This window comes from Amia ocellicauda, chromosome 3, assembly GCF_036373705.1.
Source record: "Amia ocellicauda isolate fAmiCal2 chromosome 3, fAmiCal2.hap1, whole genome shotgun sequence".
Taxonomy (NCBI): domain Eukaryota; kingdom Metazoa; phylum Chordata; class Actinopteri; order Amiiformes; family Amiidae; genus Amia; species Amia ocellicauda.
The window spans coordinates 2,236,935-2,258,868 of record NC_089852.1 but is presented as its reverse complement, the minus strand read 5'-3'; the positions used below and the strand labels follow the sequence as shown (position 1 = coordinate 2,258,868).

Below are 21,934 nucleotides of genomic sequence, written 5' to 3'. Positions count from 1 at the left end.
ATCTTGGGGGGTGCACAGCTTACGGGCCAATTGGCTGCCCCCTCATGCTGTACAGCCCCCGCCTCCGAGGGACACATACACAACTTATAGTAGCAGGGACCCCCATCTGTCTGCTGTCATCTGCTGATTCACACCCCGTTCTATTAATTCATTTTAAATCGCACGTTGCTGGTTCATAACTTGATAAAAGGCGAGACTCAGAACTTTCAATGGTTTTTCACATGAAGACTACTACTACTACCACTACTACTACTAATAATACAAATAATAATATGTCTGTGCTTATTTAATGAACCATGGAATATATGTAGAATACATAACCTCTCAGACACATTGTATGGGAATAACTCCTGTGGCAACTGGCTAAGAGGAGCAGAGCACAGTAACTACTACCACAAGACAATCTGCACCTGGTAGGAATAATAATAATATTATAAGAAGTAGAATCATGAATGAAAATGGAGCGAGCAAACTGCTGTTTCACATTGCACCATCGAGTTACTGTGACCATTCGCATCCAGGGTGACGTCACCAGGGATCCCCATGGGAAGATAACGTTCGGCGACGTCACAGACGCCGCAACAGCTCGTTTACGTCACTGACGCCGCAACAGCTTGTGTTCGCTTTGGAAGCCGCACTTTCGACACGCCTGCTCCCTCCCCCGCCCACAAGAAACGCTTCTGTATCTCGATGCTGTTTTTCAAAGGTGCAGCTCAGACACGTCTGGCCCGGACAGCAGCCCTCCCTCCCCGCTCTCGCTGTGCCCGTCTTCGCAGGGCGGGCCTGTCTGATGATGACCTCATGCTGGGTTATAAATAGTCTCAGTCTAAAAATAGGCCGCTATAAAAGCCGCGGTCTGCGCGGGCCCTCACTGTTCCGTCAGACTGCGGGACGGCCGAGCGGTCGAGCGATAGACAGGGAGACTGGCCCGTTAAACACGCCTCTCCCCGCCGGTCTCTCCGCCGGCCCGGCCCGGCTCTGCCTCAGTCACTCGGCGGGCCGCTGCGGTTTCTCTGCCCGGCTCGGGGACCTGAAGCGCCACGTAGTTTCAGTCCGGACTTGGGCGGAGATAACGACTTCCTTCCTCGGAAACATTTCAACATCGTCTGCGGAGTCCAACCCCTCTCTCTGTCCGTGTATGCATCTCGCCATGAAGGTATATTTATATAGATTATAAGGCGCATTGTCCCTTCGTTCAAACCGCGCCAGTATGAGAAAGCAATACTCGGAGAGGACGGGACATGGACAAGTTAATGCAAAAAAAAAAAGCACAGGGGCAGTTAGAGGCCACACAGATACCCCAGCTCGGTTTTGCCCCTGGTGCCCATGGCGGTGAGAGGAAAAACACTGGGCTCTCCCGTGTGAGTCTCGGGCTGGTGAGGTACAATATCTCCCTGTGCTCTGTCAGGAGACTCGGTGCTCCTCCCTTCTGGTCAACAATGAGACCAGAGATCCCAGGACCTGATCTTTCCGGTCTGGAGACGGGGGGCTCTAAGTCACACAGAGGGGCAGTGGGGTCTGGAATAAACTACCCTCTCTCTCTGATGACCAATATACTAACTCAGTAACTGAAATACCGGCTGACTGACCGACACACTGACCCGCTCCTATCCCTGATGTGTGTCTGTGTCCCACGCAGACTCACTCTCTTTACAGCACTGTCCTGAACACACTGTGAATCTAGAGACGAAACCCGGGACTCCATCTCTGTGTCTCATTAACATCCCCTCCCTCCACCGTGGGCAGAGCGCTGTGCCGGTCACACCCTGACCCCCCGACCCCAGCCCAGCTCTGGCTGTAAGCCACAGAGGACTGACCGCTCCTGGGAGAGTGATTCCAGGACACAGGGATAAATAAATAAAGAACAGCTGTTTTATGCAACATTGCCCCCCTCATCCTCTCTCTCTGGAGTCAGTAATGCGGTCGTGGAGCCCCCTCCCACCCATTCTCCTCTTTTTCCAGTCCCTCAGTCAGCTCCAAGGCCAGGGCCGCCACAAAGCCCAGCCTGTTCTAGCCGCCGTGATTAATGCCGAGTCGCAGTGCAGGCGGAGGGGGTGAGAGCAGACGCCAGGGCCAGCCAGTGATGGCTCGTTACACAACCTCGCACAGAAACGCCAGCCTGCGAGGGGATTCTCTCCGTCATTTCCTTCCAGAAGCTCGAGTGGGGCAGGGGGCTTCTGGCTGCTTCAGTCAGTCATTAGGATGATGAAACGGTGTGCTAATGTTGCTTTAATACCCATTTTAATAGCCTCACCCTACGAGCAACAGCAACTGTTTCTCGGTTCGGGTTTTATTTGGAGCCGTCAGCGTGAATGAGGTGTGAGGATTACTGTAACACATGAGCTGTGTTGAAAAACAGAAACCGCAAACAAGGGAAAAAAACCACCCAAAACTGACACCTTCCACTGCCGGAGCGGAGCCCAGCCCCGCCCTCCTCACATAAGGATCGGACCCCGCCTCCGCCACAGAGGCCCCGCCCGGCCGCGTGAATCCCTCTCCCTCTTTGCTCTCCTCTTCTGCGCTCCTTGGGTTGAGAGTCGTGGCAGAAAAACACGTTCGCCACAGGGCCGTCGGGCACCCGTCCAAGGGAAAGCCTGTCTCTCTCCTGCCAGTCTGAGGTGGCAGGGCACTGCCCTCACCCACGCCTGGTACGCGATCAGCGCAGGAGTGAGTCATCAGGACCGAAGCCCCAGTACAAACCGAGCTCCTGCTTGGGCCTGATACCCTTCATGAGGACGCTGTGCCACACAGAGGACACCAGTATCGCAGCCCCAGGTATTTTTCTCTGCCCCGGCACCCCACTGCTGCGGTGGAGCGGTGGGACTTCTGAACAGACCCACCAGTCTTTGCAAACGTACGGTCCACTTTATATATAAATATACATCCCATAACACCCTGTACAGGAAAAACAGGCCATGAACTAAGCCGTGCGAGAGAGAGAGAGAGATGGGGAGGGCGAGGGAGAGAAAGAAAGGGAGGGACATAGTATAGACTCTACAGAGCAGGTATTACCGTCTTGTTTTCGTTTAAACCCCTTTATTTTGTTTTTTTATTTATTTTTTTATTAAATTTTTTCCAAATTTTTTTTTCTTAAAAATTTTTATACATACAGAGAGACTACAAGTAGTTAAGCAATTAGGAAAATTCAAATTCTCTTTTTTACAAAAAAACGAAGAAAAAAAAAAAAAGGGGGATTCGAGGGGGTCGTCAGTGACAGACAGACAGACGGGCAGACGGACAGACACTCGAGCTCAGACCACTTTCTGGCAAAGCGAGAGGTCCGAGCACCGAGGCCAGCCCCTCCCGGGCCCGACGCACAACGATGAACACACAGAAACAGGAAAGGAGCTTGGTTTACTTGCGACTTCCCCCCCCCCACCCCCATTTTCTTTCCATTTATATCTTTTTCTTTAAATACTGGTAAACAGTTTTCCTTGCGTTATGGTCTTAAAAACAAATAACAGGTAAAAAACAAAACAAAAGAAACAGAAAACAAAAATAATCTTAAAAACAAAGGCCAGAATACTCAGGACACTACTGTACTGGATTAATAAACATCAATTCAAAACGTGGTTTAAATCAAGTCACTGGGCGTGCGCAGGAAGGAGAGGAGAGGAGAGGAGGAGGAAGGGGAGGGGGCTGCTGGGAGCTCTTCTCAGGCTGCCCCACCCCCTCGCCTCCCCCAGCCTCGTCTCTCCCCGACGGACTGACGGACGGACGGACGGAAGGGACGCTTCCCAGGTCGCTGCCGCTGCCGCCGCCGCCGTGTGTCAAAGAGTTTACAAGAGAAGGCATTTGGACGTTTTCTTCCCGCGCCGGGCTTGCAGCGCTGCCCTGGTGGCCATCTCGAACACCTCACGCACGCCGTCCTTGGTCTTGGCCGAGCACTCCATGTAACCGAAGGCACCGATGCGGTTCGCCATGTCCCGGCCCTCCTCCGGCTTCACCGGCTCCTGCAGGAGGGAGGGAGGGAGGTCAGAACCGGCACAGCGCGGGGGGGGAGGGGGTCCGGTCTCCGGAAGGACAAATATGTGAGGGAGTGTCCGTCTCTCCTTGTGCGAGTCTCTCAGCCTGTGTTGCGTGTGTGGGTGGGTCTGTCACTGCGTGTGCATGTGCGTGCGGGTCGGTCTCTGCGTGCGTGCGTGCGTGCGTGCGTGCGTGTGCGTCTGTGTCTCTCTCTCTCCTCTCTGTCTCTCACACTGTGCGACAATGTGGGCCCCTCCCCCAGCGTGTTCGCGCCGGCGCGGTTGGCGTACCTGCTTCATCTTGGCCAGCTCTCGCCGCGTGTGCTCGTCGTTGCGCAGGTCCTTTTTGTTGCCCACAAGGATGATGGGGACATTGGGGCAAAAATGCTTCACCTCAGGGGTCCACTTCTCTGGGATGTTCTCTGCGGAGGGGCAAAGGACAGCCTCAGGACACGGACACACACACAAGACTAAGATCACAACCCTGAACCGAATTCTATGAACTGCAAACTCCAGGAGACTTGACCGGGCCCCGTCTCCTGCCCCCCACGGACCCTGGCCCCTCTCACCTAAGCTGTCGGGGCTGTCGATGGAGAAGCACATGAGGATGACGTCGGTGTCGGGGTAGGACAGTGGCCGCAGTCGGTCATAGTCCTCCTGCCCTGCTGTGTCCCAGAGAGCGAGCTCCACCTGCACAGAGAGAGACAGAGAGAAAGAGGGAGAGAGAGAGAAGGGGTGAGAGAATTATTCCCTTCATCTCCTGCCTGTGCAGCACACTGGTGCGTAGCATGAGGCACGTGGCCCCAGGGGATAGAACAGCGAGGGCCGGGCCTGGGCCCCAGGAGGCAGGATGGTCAGGGGGTGGCGTACCTGTTTGCTGTCCACCTCGATGTCGGCCACGTAGTTCTCAAAGACAGTAGGCACGTACACCTCGGGGAACTGGTCCTTGCTGAATACGATAAGCAGACACGTCTTCCCGCACGCACCGTCCCCCACGATCACCAGCTTCTTCCGGATGGCAGCCATGCCTGTGCAGAGACAAGGCAGAGACACACGGTCACACAGGGGCAGAGACCAGGCAGAGACACGCGGTCACATGGAGGCAGAGACGAGACACGGAGACGCACAGTCGCAGAGACCTGGTCACCGGCCAAGTCACACATCCAACCCCCACCCACAACACACAGACACACCCACACCCACTAGTCAACAAAGAAGCATCAAACTGTATTGTGTTTTTACCTTGAATAAAAAGCACACACTTTTTGTGTAATAGATCGATAGACAGAGGGATATAGATCTATGCTCGCACACAAACAACCCCTCCCCCAGTGTCACAGGACCCGATGTCACATTTCCTCCCGATGCTTTCGATCAGTTTTGTTTAAATTCCAAAAACAACACTGACGGCTTTACCAGGTGGCCCCGAGGTGCCGCTCCCCAGCACAAAGCGTCCAGCTTCAATCTATGAACCAGGCTGGGCTTTGCTTTTTTTTTACTGGCTGTAGCTGACAAACCCTACCCTGTGTGAGAACGACACTCTCAGCACTCACTGTGATCAAACGAACAGATTAAAAACAAACTAAAAGATTATTCTGTAAATCCACTTTTATAATGTCTGTCCGCAGAGGCTCCGGGGACGTCTCTCCTCACCTGCCATTAACCCAAACCTGGATGTCACAGTGCCACCACATATGTCTTGTAGGAAGACCTACCATTGGTTATATTCTCTAAATGTTCAGCTGGGTAAATGCTTGGGAACAATGGCTAATCGATAATGAGAATTAAAGGCTGTAAAGAGCATCCCCAGGGCCCCACACAGAGATCACAGCATCCCCCCGCTGTCTGCCACATGCCCAGCGCTGTGAAATGGAACCGTTATCAGGTCAATACATCAATGGACCAATAATTACATTCTCATCGGGAGCCCGAGCTCTGCCCCGAGTGGGTGCTTTTGAGGACACGTTGCTCCTGACCGGTCAGACAGACCGAGAGGACGGAGTGGCCAACACGAAGGTCAAGCAGACGCAGCTCCCAGCACACGGCCGCACGAGCCCCTCAGGGCGTCTGAGCTGCAGGCATCTGCGTGACTCGAGAAGCAGAGTCGAGCGCAATGTCTCCACCCCAGCCTCCATCTGTGCAGCTTCACCACGCCGCGCAGCACACAGGAAGTGTCCGGAGAAGCAGGTGGCTCATGAGCTCTAGATCCTGCAGCTGGTGAAAGCGCGAGCGCGTCAGACTGCACAGCACCCGTGCCTGGACCCAGCGTCAATGCACACCGGCGGTCGCCATGAACTCTAGACAGACTGCAGGGAGACCCGGTGCCTCGGCCTGCGCCAGAGCAGAAACCGTGCCTCTAGGAAAAGAGTGGCTGCGGAGGTCACACCCAGCCCGGCACCCAGGCCCAGCTCAGGACAAGGCGTGTCCAGTAAATGTTCAATGGGGTGGCCGAGTGGGGCCAACCTTTCACGCTGGCATGGGGGGGGTTGAGTGCTAGCTGTGTTTATTTCACGCTAGCAGGGGGAGGGGGGGTGGTTGGTGATGGCGTTTCGTTGTGGGCATCTGGGGAGGTGCTGACAGTGTTTCGTTCACGCTAACGGGGGGGGGGGGCGGCTCACGGCATTTGTAGGGGGGCCGGCCACATTTCAGGCCCCAGGCCCCCCCCTTGACACGCCCCCGTATACATCTAATTTAGCCCAGGTTTTCATTAAACATAGATATCAGGTCTCCCAATTTAGATAGACAAACACACATTTTTAATATAAATTGCAATTAAATGCATCTGATCCTAACAAAATATCTGCTTATTATTATTTACCGTGTGTGTGTGAGTGAGTGAGTAATAAGCGAAGGTTCAGTGACTGGTTCATTGGTTTCAATCTGATAGTCCAACAATAACATGGTGCGCTTACGAATTCACAATATAGCCCCAAAATATTATTTTTCTTGTCGATTTCAGCCATACCAGGCCATTAGGAGGATTTTTAATTGCTAACTCAGCTATTATAATTTGTTAAATTAAACATTTTTTGTATTTCCTGTACTGTTCTATAAATGTTTGTTTGTAAATAGTGTATATAAAATGTTAGAAACACTAAGTAATAAATTCTAACTCCCTTCACTTCTTTCAAATACTCTAGAAGAAAATATTTATACAACAGTCAATCAAAATCAGAATCGATTCCACCACTTCTGGAATCGATCCTCAGATGATTGGAATGGCCCATCCCAACACGCAGCGCGCACGCCAAGCACACGGTCCTGCTCAGCCAGGCTTCCCTCCTGCACACGCCAGCTCCCCCACCTGCCCCTGAACACTTTCAGGGCTAGAGCACTGAAGGGGGGGAAATGTAATTCTGACCACTTTAAGCAAGAAAAAACTAAACTAAACCGCCTCACAGCAGACCAGGCAACACTGCGGTGACTTTTCATCGATCACTGGACGCACATACTGAATAAAGAAACAAATCCTCTTATCTGGGTAAATGCAATGAAGCTACCATGCTTAAAAAAAAAAAAAAAAAAAAACTCTCCTTAAAACTCTCTCTCTAACCTGACCACACCCAGCAGCTGAGGGGTGGGGGACAGGGGCACAGCACACTGACTACACTGTTCCAGGCGAGGGAGGGAAAGAGGAAGTCAAACACGAGCACGCCCAGGGGAAACGGCAGCGCAACGACGGCACAGGGAGACGCCAGACAAGCACCGTCCACCGCACCACCAGCAACTCCGACGGCCGCAACGTCACCGGCGACATCCTGAGAGACGGACGTGGGGCTGTAGGAAGTGAGCCGGCCGTCTTCTCATGGGGAAATGTGGGGGGGGAAGAGCAAACCCTCCTGGCATCAGAAACTACCAGCAGCCAGTGGAATAAAACGCCTTCAGGATCAAATAACCTGGCATGAGAATCCAGCGGGATTTTCCCTTAACCAGGCCACTACGCACCCCGAAACTCGAGGAGGGCTCGGGGGGGCGTTTAATCTGCCAGGAGCACCCCACTCTTACAGGAAAGCCTTTTCACCATCATAATGTGCCACCCAAGCACAGTAGCATAAATACATAGAGAACCTTTACAGATGGTCCAACACTCAGACAGACACGCACAGTGCCAAACGCTTCTGGGAGCTGAACACAGGAATCACAGCCTGTACCTGTTTAGAGTGTGTGAGCGAGGGAGCGAGCAAGCGCATGTGCTGGAATGCCCCTCCAACGCGAGCGCCCAGAGCCAGGTCCATGCTGCTCAGAAGGAGACGTCAACAGCGGCTTCACAACGGAGCCGCAGGGAGCTCCCTCTGCCATGGGGGATCCCAAGGCAGCGGACCAACCAGTCTGGACGCAGGCCAAGCGGGCTGCCAGTAGCTTCACCGCACAGGCGGGGGTTTACAGAGCGGGCACCGATTCACGGACACTCGGAGCTCTGCCCTGAGCCAGCAGGTCCCTCAGACAGGCCAATCCACAGGTGGATTCAAAAAACACCAAACTGCTTTGGCGGGCAGTTTTGATGGCTCTTATACAGGACTCCCTACCCTGCTGGTTTTTGTTCCAACCAAGCTCTCAATTACTTAATTGAACTAATAATTTCCTAAATCAGTCTTTTTATTCTTTTAAATAGTAGGGGTTTTAAATTAAGTATAGAATTGTATAAATGACTTAAAGAACCAACTCTTTTATTAACAAATTTAAAAAGTCACATCTAAGCAGATTGTTACTTAAACTAAGGTTCACTTAAGTAATTGAGAGCTTGGTAGGAACAAAAACCAGCAGGGTAGGGGCTCCTCCGGGACCGGGGTGGGGAACCACTGCACTAAATAGATTAAATCTGTTGTGCTTTTGGTGCTATAGTGTGTGGAATCAAGCATTTTTTTAGTTTGTGTTTTTTTTTTTTTTTTTTTTTACGTGAATTGCAAATTAAACGTTCTGTCGCGCTCCAGCAAAGCTTCATCCTGTGGGCCCTTATTCACAAGAATGGCAGAGAACCTCAGCTCACACTTATCAGAGCCGTATTCCGACGGCACCACACGGCCTGCAGTCGAGACACGAGGGGTTCAGAGAACAGAGATCCTAAATACCAAATCACACGGGCACCCCTTAACTCAGAGGTTCTGGTCCTGGAGTGCCACGGACACTCGTGGTCTTGGTTCTCCTCAAAGCACTAGATAAACTAATTGATTCAGGGATCAGCTTAATTGGTCAGCATCACCATGTGTTCCAGGTGCTTAGTATCTGACCAAATCGAGCAGGCCGGGGGCACGTGGGGGCCGAGACCCAGGCCAGTCTTTACTTTCTCTCTGCCGTAAACTCGGAGCACAGAAGTGCCTGCTCACGGTTTTCCATCTCCGGGCCACTACAGCTGCCATTACTGAATTAAATAAATTATAACATCACATTTTAAATGTTTGTAGGCCTGTGCCCCAGGAGATGCATTTTAAATGGTGTCTTGATGACAGTTGATATAAGTATGACTTAGATATGTAGTACATTTTTAGAGGAAACTGAACTTCAGCTGGACAAAGAGAAATCCTGCACCACCCACTGATCTCAGCACACTGCCCTGCCCTCGCCGGCCCAGACGTCAAAGCAGCACGAGTTGATAGAGTGACGAGCGGGTCAGAGGGTACCACCAGTGCCCAGCCGTGCCAACTGCATGGGATCGGCCTGAAGGGCAAAGTGAAACAGACAGGACCCCGCCCAGGCCTCTGTGGGTCGCACCCGCAGCACAAATGCTTAAGTATTCTTGTGTTTTCAACTGTAATCCCTTCAACAATGAAGTCATACAGAGACTTGGTGAGACCGATTGAAAACAAACCCGAGAGAACGCTCGTTTTGCAGCAGGTCTTACTGTGTTCGTTACAAGGTGTAAATACCTGTGCCACAGAGTTACAGTATCTGAGATATTGTCACTGTCAGACAAATGCGTAAAATAACACTAAACTGCAATACTGTTTGAGGTCGCTTTTTCAAATAACTGTTTCCCCCGAACAAGAAAATTCTGTTTCCACAGTGCTGGTAAGCTTTGAAGTTGCCAACTACACACACACACAACTACTGAGCCCTCTTCTCCTAGAGGACGCACAGACAATTACCCATTCGGAGGAAACGGCATTCAAATCCAGTCCTCGACCTGCACATCCACTCCTCGTATTTTGGGATACTGACTTTTGGCAACAAGATGCACAATGTAGTTAGAAACCAGGGCCACTTTCTTGTGTGGATGTCATAATTCAACAACAGCAGCAGCTTCTTATTTCAGTTATTTAAGTTCACCTCCACAAGTCAGTGTCTTTAACTCGGCTCATTCTGCACAGCTGAGGCATTTTACAAACACCCCCTCTGTCCAGACAGAGTGTGTATATAGCGCCCAGACAGACCATCACTAACTCAACCCGGCTGCTGCCTCATAGCGACACCCTCACACCGGCCACACCAGGCGAAACCGCGGCCTAGCCGGGTCCTGCAGCCCCCCACCCCGTCCCGGAGCAGGAAACCCACCGCATTCAGGCCAGTGGCGCCAGTTACCGAAAACAGCCCCGAGAAACGCAACAAGACACGGATCACAGGGAACCGCAGCCCCGGTAATAACGCGGGAGGCCGTGTGGCGCGTCCATCAAACGGCTCTTTGTTTTCGCAGCGTTTATACCCCGGATTACAAAGCGCGAGCGGCCGCGTCGTGGGGGTGGGGGTGGGGGGTGTTTGTTCAGGGCTGGGGGGTCCGTTTAAGAAGCGACTGCGGGGTCTGTTTTGACTCCCGCGGCCGTGATCGGGGCTGGGTCCCGCGGAACTCCCGAAGCAAGATGGCGGCCAGTCCAGCAACAGATGGCTCCCGAGCGCCGCACCGACAGGACGGCATCTTTGTCTGCGGAGCAGCCCGGCCGGCCGCCCAGACGGGAGACGCGGCGCAGCAGAGGCGGATTCTCTGCTTTTCCGCGTTTACAGATGCACTTCCCCGTCGAGGTCCCGGATGTAGGCACGGCCCAGGCGGACCGGGATGCCCAGACGCGATTCGGCCGAATTAGAGACTTAAAAACATCGCAACGTGCAGCCGCGTCTCCGGGCTCCGTGTCGGCTCCATCTGCGTTTCATCTTCTGAAAGCCGGGGCTTCAGTAGTTAAACTGGAGATACTTTTGGAGGGGATTGCACGCATGCACTGCCCCCGCCCCGCGGTGCCGGAGTCCGGGCTCCGGGCTCGACCGCTTTCGGCGATACGGATGAAGTCAGACCCCAAATAAAGACCCGGGACCCGCACAGGAAACGCGTTTCGCGACAGACACGCAAACGGCTCAGCGCCGGGACTGAGCCCCTCTCTCCGGGCGGGTTTCCCGCACTGATCACGCTCTTTTAACACGCGTGACAAACGCGACTCCCTCACTTCCACCGGCGCCTCGCCTGCGCCCGTCCCCGCGGCGGATGAGGCCGGGGCAAAAGTTTGATGGCCGTCGCGCTGGGTGAGTTTCCTCGCAGCAAAGCGGCTCCCGGCCGGCGCAGGGCGGAAGCGCCGCTCAGAAACCCCGCAGAAAGCGTCCAGACGCGCCGGGCGCCCACGGGCAGGAGGCCCCGGGTCGGGCCGGGTCGGGCCGGGTCGGGTCGGCGCTCTTACCTGCAGTTCGATGACAGCGCGCCGGTCCGTCCGTCTCCGCTCGCCGCGCCGCTACAATGAGCCGGCTGCCGGGGGCGCGCACGGGGCGGGAGCAACGCGCGCCCCCGAGGAGGGCGGGCGCGCGCGGCGGGGACGAGCCGGGGCCACGCCTGCGCGGGCACGCCGGGGGTAAGAACAGCGAGGGGGCGGGAGAGGGACGCGCCGGGGGGCCGTGCGGGGCCGTGCGGGGCAGTGCGGGGCTCGTCAGCCACAACGCAGGCAGCCAGAGACGTAAGCTACTCCCTATCAGCCCCCAGACCCGGTCAGTGGAGGCTGCTCGCTGGACAGTCCGCTAAAACAACACAAAGCCATTCACCGCCGGAGGAAACATTGCTGCAGCCCACTGGGATTGTTACCAGCTGTCGGCCAGTCGAAAGCAAAACATATCTGGACATTATTGACAACGCAGATGAACCCGTGTGACATGCTTTGCTGTGGAAGGCACTGCCCCCTGCCGTAACGTTTCATTTCTGAGCTTTAAATAGTTGTCTTGCCCACCAATAAGCAACTAACTAGAGTCACTCTTTTTCTGATTCCGATTTCCTATCTTATTATTAAATAAAACCACACATTCTTGCATCAGAATGAAAAAGTGAGATACCCAGTTGTTGTAATAGATCACATTATATATACAATTACCCAATTATAAAATTGCACATACAGTGAGGGAAACAAGTATTTGATCCCCTGCTGCCCACTGACAAAGAAATGATCAGTCTATAATTTTAATGGTAGGTGTATTTTAACAGTGAGAGACAGAATAACAACAACAAAATCCAGAAAAACACATTTCAAAAAAGTTATACATTGATTTGCATGTTAATGAGGGAAATAAATATTTGACCCCTTCGACTTAGTACTTGGTGGCAAAACCCTTGTTGGCAATCACAGAGGTCAGACGTTTCTTGTCGTTGACCACCAGGTTTGCACACATCTCAGGAGGGATTTTGTCCCACTCCTCTTTGCAGATCCTCTCCAAGTCATTATGGTTTCAAGGCTGACGTTTGGCAACTCGAACCTTCAGCTCCCTCCACAGATTGTCTATGGGATTAAGGTCTGGAGACTGGCTAGGCCACTCCAGGACCTTAATGTGCTTCTTCTTGAGCCACTCCTTTGTTGCCTTGGCTGTGTGTTTTGGGTCATTGTCATGCTGGAATACCATCCACGACCCATTTTCAATGCCCTGGCTGAGGGAAGGAGGTTCTCACCCAAGATTTGACGGTACATGGCCCCGTCCATCGTCCCTTTGATGCGGTGCAGTTGTGCTGTCCTCTTAGCAGAAAAACACCCCCAAAGCATAACGTTTCCACCTCCATGTTTGACGGTGGGGATGGTGTTCTTGGGGTCATTCCTCCTCCTCCAAACACGGCGAGTTGAGTTGATGCCAAAGAGCTCGATTTTGGTCTCATCTGACCACAACACTTTCACCCAGTTCTCCTCTGAATCATTCAGATGTTCATTGGCAAACTGCAGACGGGCCTGTACATGTGCTTTCTTGAGCAGGGGGACCTTGCAGGCGCTGCGGGATTTCAGTCCTTCACGGCGTAGTGTGTTACCAATTGTTTTCTTGGTGACTATGGTCCCAGCTGCCTTGAGATCATTAACAAGATCCTCCCGTGTAGTTCTGGGCTGATTCCTCACCGTTCTCATGATCATTGAAACTCCACGAGGTGAGATCTTGCATGGAGCCCCAGACCGAGGGAGACTGACAGTTATTTTGTGTTTCTTCCATTTGTGAATAATCGCACCAACTGTTGTCACCTTCTCACCAAGCTGCTTGGCGATGGTCTTGTAGCCCATTCCAGCCTTGTGTAGGTCTACAATCTTGTCCCTGACATCCTTGGACAGCTCTTTGGTCTTGGCCATGGTGGAGAGTTTGGAATCTGATTGATTGATTGATTGATTGCTTCTGTGGACAGGTGTCTTTTATACAGGTAACGAGCTGAGATTAGGAGCACTCCCTTTAAGAGAGTGCTTCCCTTTAAGAGAGTGCTCCTAATCTCAGCTCGTTACCTGTATAAAAGACACCTGGGAGCCAGAAATCTTGCTGATTGATAGGGGATCAAATACTTATTTCACTCATTAACATGCAAATCAATGTATAACTTTTTTGAAATGCGTTATTCTGGATTTTGTTGTTGTTATTCTGTCTCTCACTGTTAAAATACACCTACCATTAAAATTATAGACTGATCATTTCTTTGTCAGTGGGCAAACATACAAAATCAGCAGGGGATCAAATGCTTTTTTCCCTCACTGTATATAGTAGAGCTACAGTAAAGTACACACTCAAACACAGACAGAGTAAGAGACAGATATTCCGAAAAACGCACTTATGCCAAATGTAAATCATACTCAGACTCATGACACACCGATAAATACAGTATTATCACACAATCCTCTATCAAATCTGACCTATGTCATAATATATGCCTAGGAAACAATCGTAGTTGAGAGAATATGAATAATTTCATAAATTAATATTGTTATTGTGGTAGTCACTGATTGTCCACATGGTGCTGCGGGGCACGTTTGAGGGATGGGGGGTGAAAGAGCTGAAACGCCGCTGTGAAAAGGATCAGGGTGCGACTCGGCCAGCGATTCGTTCTGTCTGAACGGTGCAGTACGGGCTTGCGCATGCGCTCCACCTCAGTGAGGAGCGCAGAGGAGCGGGAGGGTGCAGCCTCTCTGTGTTTACAAATAATACTAATCAAAATCACTTTTATTATTATTAATATTTGTAAATTAAACGGCTTGCATTTGATAACGGGCGCCACTGTCTGTCACGGAGCTACGTGTAACGAATCTGCCAGCGTGGGATGACAGTGTGACAGCAGACAGCGTCTCTCGGTGGAAAATGGAGGCTGTGGCCGCCGGGCCCGTCTCGCCCTGCTGACGGCACCGCGGGCGGCCGCTGCTCCACACGGCATGGCGCCGGGCTGTCACTCTCGCCGGGCAGGAGAGCCGTCGCTGTGAGGGATGGACGAGCCGTGGGACTGCGAGTTCGTGTCGCGCCTGCTGGACGGCCTGGTGTCGTTCCTGAGCGAGTTCGCGGAGGACTGGCTGGCCAACGACATGCGGGCGGCCGTGTTCAAGATCCTGCTGGCCTGGGTCGTGCTCAGCCTCGTCGCCATCCACTTCGCCTGGAAGGTCTACGGACACACGGTCAACGACATGTACTACAGACAGGGTGAGCCGGGCCGGGCCGGGCCGGGGCGACGAGCACAGACTCGGAGCTCGATGGAGGATGAACCCGGTCCCTGTCGACCCGTCCTCAGTAACTAGCTGCGCCTGCTGCGTCGTGTTGAAAGCGTTAAAGAGTCGCTTCTCTGGGGGCAGATCAACAGTTAGATGCTCAATGTGTGATTAGGTATTGATCAGTGACGAAAGATACATGATTTGTCCCAGGCGGTTTAGGAATCAAGTTTGTATCGATGTTTTGAAAACTGCTCTGTTTCAATTCGATTTGTTCAATTGATAGAAATATTTGAATGTTTTAATTCAGTAGGTGAAATAAAACTGATAATTATTCTAAATGGTCAAGTGAATCATTAAATCTTCCTCTACCATGATGTGGTAATTGCAAGGTACATTTTATTATTATAATATCATTATTTTTGGCAGACGCCCTTAACCAGAGCAACTTACAACATAAGTGCAATACAAAGTGCAAAAATACAGTTCAATAAAGGCATCAATCATTACAAATTCAATTTACATAAAACATACCAATTCAAAATATAATACATTTTACAACTTCCAATTTACACAGGCAAGTACAGTAAGTGAGGTCCTACATCCTGGACGGTAAAGCTAAGTAGCCAGGACAGATGTGACCCAAATTAATTGACACGGATAGCAAGGGCGCAGTGTGCAGTGAGATCTCAAATTCAAATGAGCTGTATTGGAAAGACAGGAGTGCTCTGGTGTTGCCAAAGCTTTAAACAAAACAAGAAAAACGTGTTGCCTACAGTACAACACGGTAATACAATAACATCTCTCTCTTTCTCTCTCTCTCTCTGCAGGAACCGGCGGTCAGAACGGCGGCACCCCCGAGACTACGCCTCACCTCAGTGGCTGGTGGGTCTCTGGGTGATGTCATTTAATTCATTGGGCAATTGGTGATTTTTTTTTTTCATTACACAGCATACAAGGGCCTCCCTGAGGAGAGGAGTGTTGTTGGATTACAGTGAATGGGTTACAGTGCTGTGACTGTATCAGTGTGTTGTGACTGTGCTGTGACTGTATCAGTGTGCTGTGACTGAGCTGTGCTGTGTTCCTCAGGGAGAGCGCGACGACGAGTGACGCCTTCAAGACGCACCGGGAGTGAGCCGGTCGGCCACCCACTGCCTGCACCTGGCCAGTCGGACTACAATACGCTGTGTCTCTGGCCAATTGGTGGAGGAGGAGGAGGAGTAGTGTGTCCCTGGCTGCCTGTCCCGTCCCAGTCATTCCAGCTGGTCCACACCGCGGCACAGCCTCAGACACAGCAGAGTGCTGGACACTGGCAGAGATGCCGAGTTTTACCTTCCGAGGCTGGAGGACAGGGTGCGCGGGTTCTAGTCCAGTCCGATTGGTTCCATCTTCTCCTCTGTCTCTTTGCCCCCTCAGCCTCGGTGCATGAAGGCAGGACAGCATGGCCGCCAGAATGGAATTGTTTTGTTGGGGGGGCAGCTGCCCTTCCGGCCCGGATGCTTCGCACTGCCTGCAGGAACCCGCTGGGGTCCGTCTGCGGGTCGGTGTGTGTGTGTGTGGGCACACAGACTGGACTGATGATACTGTGGAGCAGGAATAACACTGTTCGTAAATAATAACCTTAATATCCATAATAATTAATGAATAACCATCAGCTCTGAAAGTGTGATTTGATTTAGAATTGTGTTGTTGTGATGCTGTGGTTTAAAATGCTTGGTTTGCCTTGAGAGTCTTGGCTGTCCCTAATGGAAGTGAGAATAAAATAATGGAGAATGTGCTGGGATCTGGCCTGGGGTTTGTGGGGGGGGCAGCCCAGCCCTCAGTGACTGGAACGGACCACCGACTTGCCCTGATCAGACCTCAGAGAGGGAGTTTTAAACCGTCTGGGATTGCAGGTTCATTATAGAATCATATAAAGCATTTGATTGAATTCTCAGGCTTCCTGTCCGCTTTAATTTAAGTCAAATAAAGCTAATTGTGAGTTCAAGTAAGTGACTGGCAGCTGAGTGGGGGGGCTTCACCTGTAACACAGATGTTGAAACGACGGAATGTAACATTGAAATAATAGGAGTGCACTTTCAAATCGAAAAAATGTTGTGTGACTTGACTAAATGTTCCAGATGGCAGTAGTAGACACGCTTGTGTAGAAATGCTGTGGTCTGTTCATCTTCAGGCCTGTTTAGAGCGCTCTGAACCTTGACCTTTCACCTCTGACCCCATCTGCTCTAACCTCCTGCCCTGCTGTGGATGACTTCCTGCTCCTGGTCTGTTGAGTAATAAATCCTGCCCCCTGCTGGACTGAGCTGCTGTCTTCACTCGGACGCTGCCGGACTCCATTGAGACGGACATGAGCTGAGCGCAGACTGAACCACCATTTATTAAATCATTACATTAGATATTAATTTTACAGAGAGATATATTATAATTTTGGATACAACTTTTTTATTTTATTTCTTACAGTTTACTGGCAAACGCCACTGGCACTAGACTGCTGAGCTCCAGCTGAGGCAGAGATAGAGACACTGTGCTCCCACAGCCACACACGCACACACACCCGATACACACAACTGTCTGTGATCCTCCCTAAAGTTTTATGCACATTTTATAAATTGGAAAAAAATGAACTGAAAAAATGCAATCATATAGATCAGTCAGTGTAAGTTTTCACCCCCCACCCTCTCTACAGCAGCCTTAGGGAAAATTAAGTTAACTAATACTGAGGAATACTCTTCTCATTAGGCAGACAGCTGCTGATTGCACAGAGAAGGGTGACGGACAGGAAACCTAGCCAGTGAAGTTGCAGACGGAGAATGCTGGGTTGATGGCTGCTGTTCCAGGTGTGGTGGTTTGAGAGACCTGTTGAATCCAGGGCAGCATTTCACAGGAACGCCCTCAACACCTCTGTCTGCACGGGCCTGCGGTCCCGGCTGTGTGTGTGAGGGAGTGGCCCCTCAGGGCTGGGGGGGCAGCAGCAGCAGGTGCACATCCATGACGTTGGTGCCAGTGAGGCCGGGGCACAGCAGGCGCCGGCCGGCGGAGAGCCGCTGGAAGAAGGAGAAGGAGTCGTTCTCCCGCAGGCTGGTGTCGGGGTCCAGGCCCTGCTCTCGGGCCTCCTGCTCCAGTGCCGTGTCCGCCACTGCGCCGGCCGCCTCCGTGGGCCCGTCTTGCCCGTCCGTGCCGCCGCTCAGGAACACCACGCCCTGCAGGGGGAGCTCCTCGCGGCCAAGCGCCAGCCCCACACGCAGCGCCAGCTCCTGGTTGCGCCCCCCACGGCCTCCCCCCCGCAGCTGCACCGTGGGCTCCCCGCCGGCCAGCAGGCACACAGCGCCCCGGCTCTGGTCCAGCGCCTGCAGGGTGCGCATCAGGTCCCAGGCCTCCACGCCCACCTGTGGGCCCAACTCAAGCAGGGCCGGGGTCAGGTGGGCCGGGGGTCCGCCGGGGGAACGCGCCGCACAGGCGAAGGCCGCCAGCAGGGCGTAGAGCCGCGCCACGGCCCCCACGTCCCCACACACCCCTGGGGACAGCAGCACTGGGCACAGACCCAGCTCCTGCGCCCGCCGCCCGGCCGCCTGCAGTGCCAGCGTGTTGGAACCAATCACCACGTTGTGTGGCTGGGGCGCTCTGTCCGTGCCATCCCTGCCCTCACTGTCCTCCTGCCCCTCCAGCCGGCTCAGGACGTCCTGCACGGAGGGGGGCAGCGAGGCCTCCAGCCCATAGCGCTGCAGCACGGCGCGGGCGTCCCGGGGACGGGGAAGGCTGGGCACCGTGGGGCCGCTGGCAATCAGATCCACCGGGTCCCCGATCACATCTGACAGGATCAGACCGACTACCTGCCCGGGACAGGAGAGACAGAGAGGTGGAGAGAGAGAGGTGAGAATTGCATTTTTTACACCTTTAGTACAAAAAAGGACACAAATAATCACCCACCCTTCCAAATACACCAACAAAAAATACTTAAACATATAAATAATGAGACGAATTAAAGCACAATAAACTCCACTCTACCCTTGTGGTCAGAGAGAGAGAGCCTTCCCCCCAGCGGTACCTGTGCCGGGCGAGCGCAGCGGGCCAGACCCCCGCCCTTCAGCTCCGACAGGGCCGTGCGCACCGTGTTCAGCTCCTGGATGGTGGCGCCCTGAGCTGCCAGCGCCCGCGTCAGCGTCAGCTTCTCCTGCAGAGACACCGGGGGGGTGGGGGCTGGCAGCAGCGCAGAGCCCCCCCCTGCAGACACACAGACAGACACACCGCTTAGAGACAAAAGGTGTGCTGTGGGATCTGGCACCAAGACGTTAGCAGCAGATCCTTTAAGTCCTGTAAGTTGTGAGGTGGGGCCTCCATGGATCGGACTTGTTTGTCCAGCACATCCCACAGATGCTCGATTGGATTGAGATCTGGGGAGTTTGGAGGCCAAGTCAACATCTTGAACCCGTGATTCATCAGACCAGGCCACTTTCCTCCATTTCTCCGTGGTCCAGTTCTGATGCTCACGTGCCCATTGTAGGCGCTTTCGGCAGTGGACAGGGGTCAGCATGGGCACCCTGACTGGTCTGTGGCTACGCGGCCCCATACGCAACAAACTGCGATGCACTGTGTGTTCTGACACCTTTCTATCAGAACCAGCATTCACTTTTTCAGCAATTTGAGCTACAGTAGCTCGTCTGTTGGATCGGACCACACGGGCCAGCCTTCGCTCCCCACGTGCATCAGTGAGCCTTGGCCGCCCATGACCCTGTCACCGGGTAACCGCTTTTCCTTCCTTGGACACTTTTGATCGGTACTGACCACTGCAGACCGGGAACACCCCACAAGAGCTGCAGTTTTGGAAATGCTCTGACCCAGTCATCTAGCCATCACAATTTGGCCCTTGTCAAAGTCGCTCAGATCCTCACGCTCCCCATTTTTCCTGCTTCTAACACATCAACTTTGAGGAAAAAATGTTCACTTGCTGCCTAATATATCCACCCACTGACAGGTGCCATGATAACGAGATTATCAGTGATATTCACTTCACCTGTCAGTGCTCATAATGTTATGCCTGATCGGTGTAAATAATAACTGCAGACGCTCCCTGTCGGCCCACCAGGCGATCCTGCTATAACTGCTGCCAGTTGTTTGCTGTGTTTTGTTTTATACTATTCATCACAAGTTCACAAGGCTAGTGTGTGGTGAGGTGGGGAGGCGGCTCATACCCGAGACCAGCGCCAGCAGCAGGTCCCCCTCCCCCAGTCCGCTGGCCAGCTTCTGGATGTCCTGGGCCGCCTGCTGTGCCGCGCTGTCGGGCAGGTTGTGCATCGCCCCCTCCATGACGCGCACACGGCTGTCTGCACTCAACAGCATCTCACTGCGCAGAGACACACACTGTCACTACACACAATAACACACTGTCACTGCACAGACACATTGTCACTACACACACAGTCATTGCACACAATAACACACACTACACACAATAACACACTGTCACTACACACACACACTGTCACTACATACACACACTGTCACTGCGCAGAGACGCAGTCACTACACACACACAGTGTCAATGCACACACACTGTCACTGCAGAGACACACACTGCCACTACACACAATAACACACTGTCACTACACACACACACTGTCAATGCACACACACTGTCACTGCAGAGACACACACTGCCACTACACACAATAACACACTACACACAATAACACACTGTCACTACACACACACACTGTCACTGCAGACACACACTGCCACTACACACAATAACACACTACACACAATAACACACTGTCACTACACACACACACTGTCAATGCACACACTCACTGCACAGAGACACAGTCACTACACATACACACACACTGTCACTGTGCAGAGACACACAGTGTCAATACACACACACTGTCACTACACACAGTCACCACACAAACACACTCACACACAAACCCTACAGGCACTACACACACACACAGGCCACGGTCACTGCAGCCCCGACCCCAGAGAGGCGACCTTTACCCTCTGCCCTCCCTCCTGAGGGCGTCCTGTATGCCGTGAGGCACACTGACCACGCCGCGCACCAGGTGACCCCCCACCACCCTTTCAGCTGCCGCCGCCATGCCCAGCACCGCCTTGCCGAAGCCCACCAGGTACAGGTTGTGGTCGATGGCGAAGCTCTGCCCCCCTACCAGGAGGCGTCCCCCCTGCAGGGTCAGGCTGGAGCTCAGCACGCTATCCGGCTGCACGGCCTTCACAGCCACACCGAACAGCTCCCGCGCCCACTGTGCCGCAGACATCGCCCGTGCCGGCACCCCCTGGGACCGGGACAGGGACCTCAGCAGAGAGAGAGGACCGGAGCGCGAGAGACAGAGGGGGGACAGGGCCATGGGGGCCTCACAGCCAGGGCACGGGGGACTGGTGCCCAGCACTCCTCACAACCTGGAGGAGAGAGGGAGAGGAACGAGTGAGCAGAAAGGCATGGAGAGAGAGCAGAACAATATTATTTAAAGCTATGAAGCAGGTTTGAGTCAGACCTCTCGCCGGCAGTGTGTCAGTTGGTGCCTGGGAGGTCAGTGTGTCCAGGTAAAGTCCAGCAGTATGTCCTGTCCGGTTGCTGTGTCCAGTGCAGTCTGGCTGAGCAGCACTGTTGAACCGTCCTGTCCTGACCCGTCCCTCCCCTCACGTGCCTCACAACACAGCGCAGGTCTTATTGACTGCGGGGTTAATGATCGACAGCGAGCACATGGAGTTTGCACCGGGCAGGCGACAATACAGTCACCGCTGCACCCCCCTGCGTGTGTTTATGAGTGTGTCTGTGTGTGTGGGCGTGCGTGCATGTTGTCTCAGTCTGCGTGTGTGTGTACTTGCTTGTCTCAGTCTGTCTGTGTGTGTGTGTGTGTGTGTGTGTGTACTTGCTTGTCTCAGTCTTTGTGTGTGTGTGTGTGTACTTGCTTGTCTCAGTCTTTGTGTGTGTGTGTGTGTACTTGCTTGTCTCAGTCTTTGTGTGTGTGTGTGTGTGTACTTGCTTGTGTCAGTCTTTGTGTGTGTGTGTGTGTGTACTTGCTTGTCTCAGTCTGTGTGTGTGTGTGTACTTGCTTGTCTCAGTCTGTCTGTGTGTGTGTGTGTGTGTGTGTACTTGCTTGTCTCAGTCTGTCTGTGTGT

At 53.0% G+C, this 21,934-nt stretch overlaps 3 protein-coding genes across 5 annotated transcripts in view; 1 reads left to right on the top strand and 2 right to left on the bottom strand.

Moving 5' to 3' along the window:
• Positions 1 to 3,016: 3,016 nt before the first annotated feature.
• On the bottom strand, positions 3,017 to 11,676 carry rhoab (ras homolog gene family, member Ab). Its single transcript, XM_066697690.1, has 5 exons — positions 11,561 to 11,676; positions 4,836 to 4,993; positions 4,535 to 4,655; positions 4,257 to 4,387; positions 3,017 to 3,953 (listed from the first exon to the last, which is right to left on the bottom strand). The coding sequence occupies exons 2-5, from the start codon at positions 4,989 to 4,991 to the stop codon at positions 3,780 to 3,782; spliced, it is 582 nt and encodes a 193-aa protein (XP_066553787.1). The 5' UTR covers positions 4,992 to 4,993; positions 11,561 to 11,676; the 3' UTR covers positions 3,017 to 3,779.
• Positions 11,677 to 14,193: 2,517 nt separating this feature from the next.
• Positions 14,194 to 16,571, top strand: tcta (T cell leukemia translocation altered). Of its 2 annotated transcripts, none has more exons than XM_066697697.1 (3): positions 14,194 to 14,789; positions 15,625 to 15,679; positions 15,888 to 16,571. In XM_066697697.1, coding segments are annotated over exons 1-3 (267 nt in total). In that variant the 5' UTR covers positions 14,194 to 14,578; the 3' UTR covers positions 15,889 to 16,571. The 2 variants fall into 2 exon arrangements, with proteins under 2 accessions (XP_066553794.1, XP_066553793.1); XM_066697696.1 differs by having other exon boundaries at positions 14,201 to 14,789; positions 15,884 to 16,571.
• A 582-nt stretch (positions 16,572 to 17,153) lies between these two features.
• Positions 17,154 to 21,934, bottom strand: part of glyctk (glycerate kinase) — a 35,370-nt gene continuing 30,589 nt past the window's right edge. Inside the window, exons 1-5 of one of the 2 annotated variants that reach the window (XM_066697694.1) lie at positions 21,307 to 21,467; positions 20,792 to 21,211; positions 19,984 to 20,135; positions 18,840 to 19,015; positions 17,154 to 18,624 (exon numbers count right to left, since the gene is read on the bottom strand). In XM_066697694.1, coding sequence (XP_066553791.1) covers positions 17,746 to 18,624; positions 18,840 to 19,015; positions 19,984 to 20,135; positions 20,792 to 21,159 — 1,575 coding nt within the window. In that variant the 5' untranslated portion in view covers positions 21,160 to 21,211; positions 21,307 to 21,467 and the 3' untranslated portion in view covers positions 17,154 to 17,745. Of the gene's footprint in view, positions 18,625 to 18,839; positions 19,016 to 19,983; positions 20,136 to 20,791; positions 21,212 to 21,306; positions 21,468 to 21,934 lie in introns of those variants that run through there. The other variant, XM_066697695.1, reaches the window with a different exon arrangement.

Bases quoted from the DNA above. Each gene is read 5' to 3' on its own strand.
- tcta (XM_066697696.1), top strand. From the start codon at position 14,579: ATGGACGAGCCGTGGGACTGCGAGTTCGTGTCGCGCCTGCTGGACGGC. The intron at 14,790-15,624 runs GTGAGCCGGGCC...CTCTCTCTGCAG, and splicing joins CGACATGTACTACAGACAGG to GAACCGGCGGTCAGAACGGC. The intron at 15,680-15,883 runs GTGGGTCTCTGG...TGTGTTCCTCAG, and splicing joins ACGCCTCACCTCAGTGGCTG to GGAGAGCGCGACGACGAGTG.
- rhoab (XM_066697690.1), bottom strand. From the start codon at position 4,991: ATGGCTGCCATCCGGAAGAAGCTGGTGATCGTGGGGGACGGTGCGTGC. The intron at 4,656-4,835 runs GTACGCCACCCC...CTCTCTGTGCAG, and splicing joins TCGAGGTGGACAGCAAACAG to GTGGAGCTCGCTCTCTGGGA. The intron at 3,954-4,256 runs GTACGCCAACCG...TCCCTCCTGCAG, and splicing joins AGCTGGCCAAGATGAAGCAG to GAGCCGGTGAAGCCGGAGGA.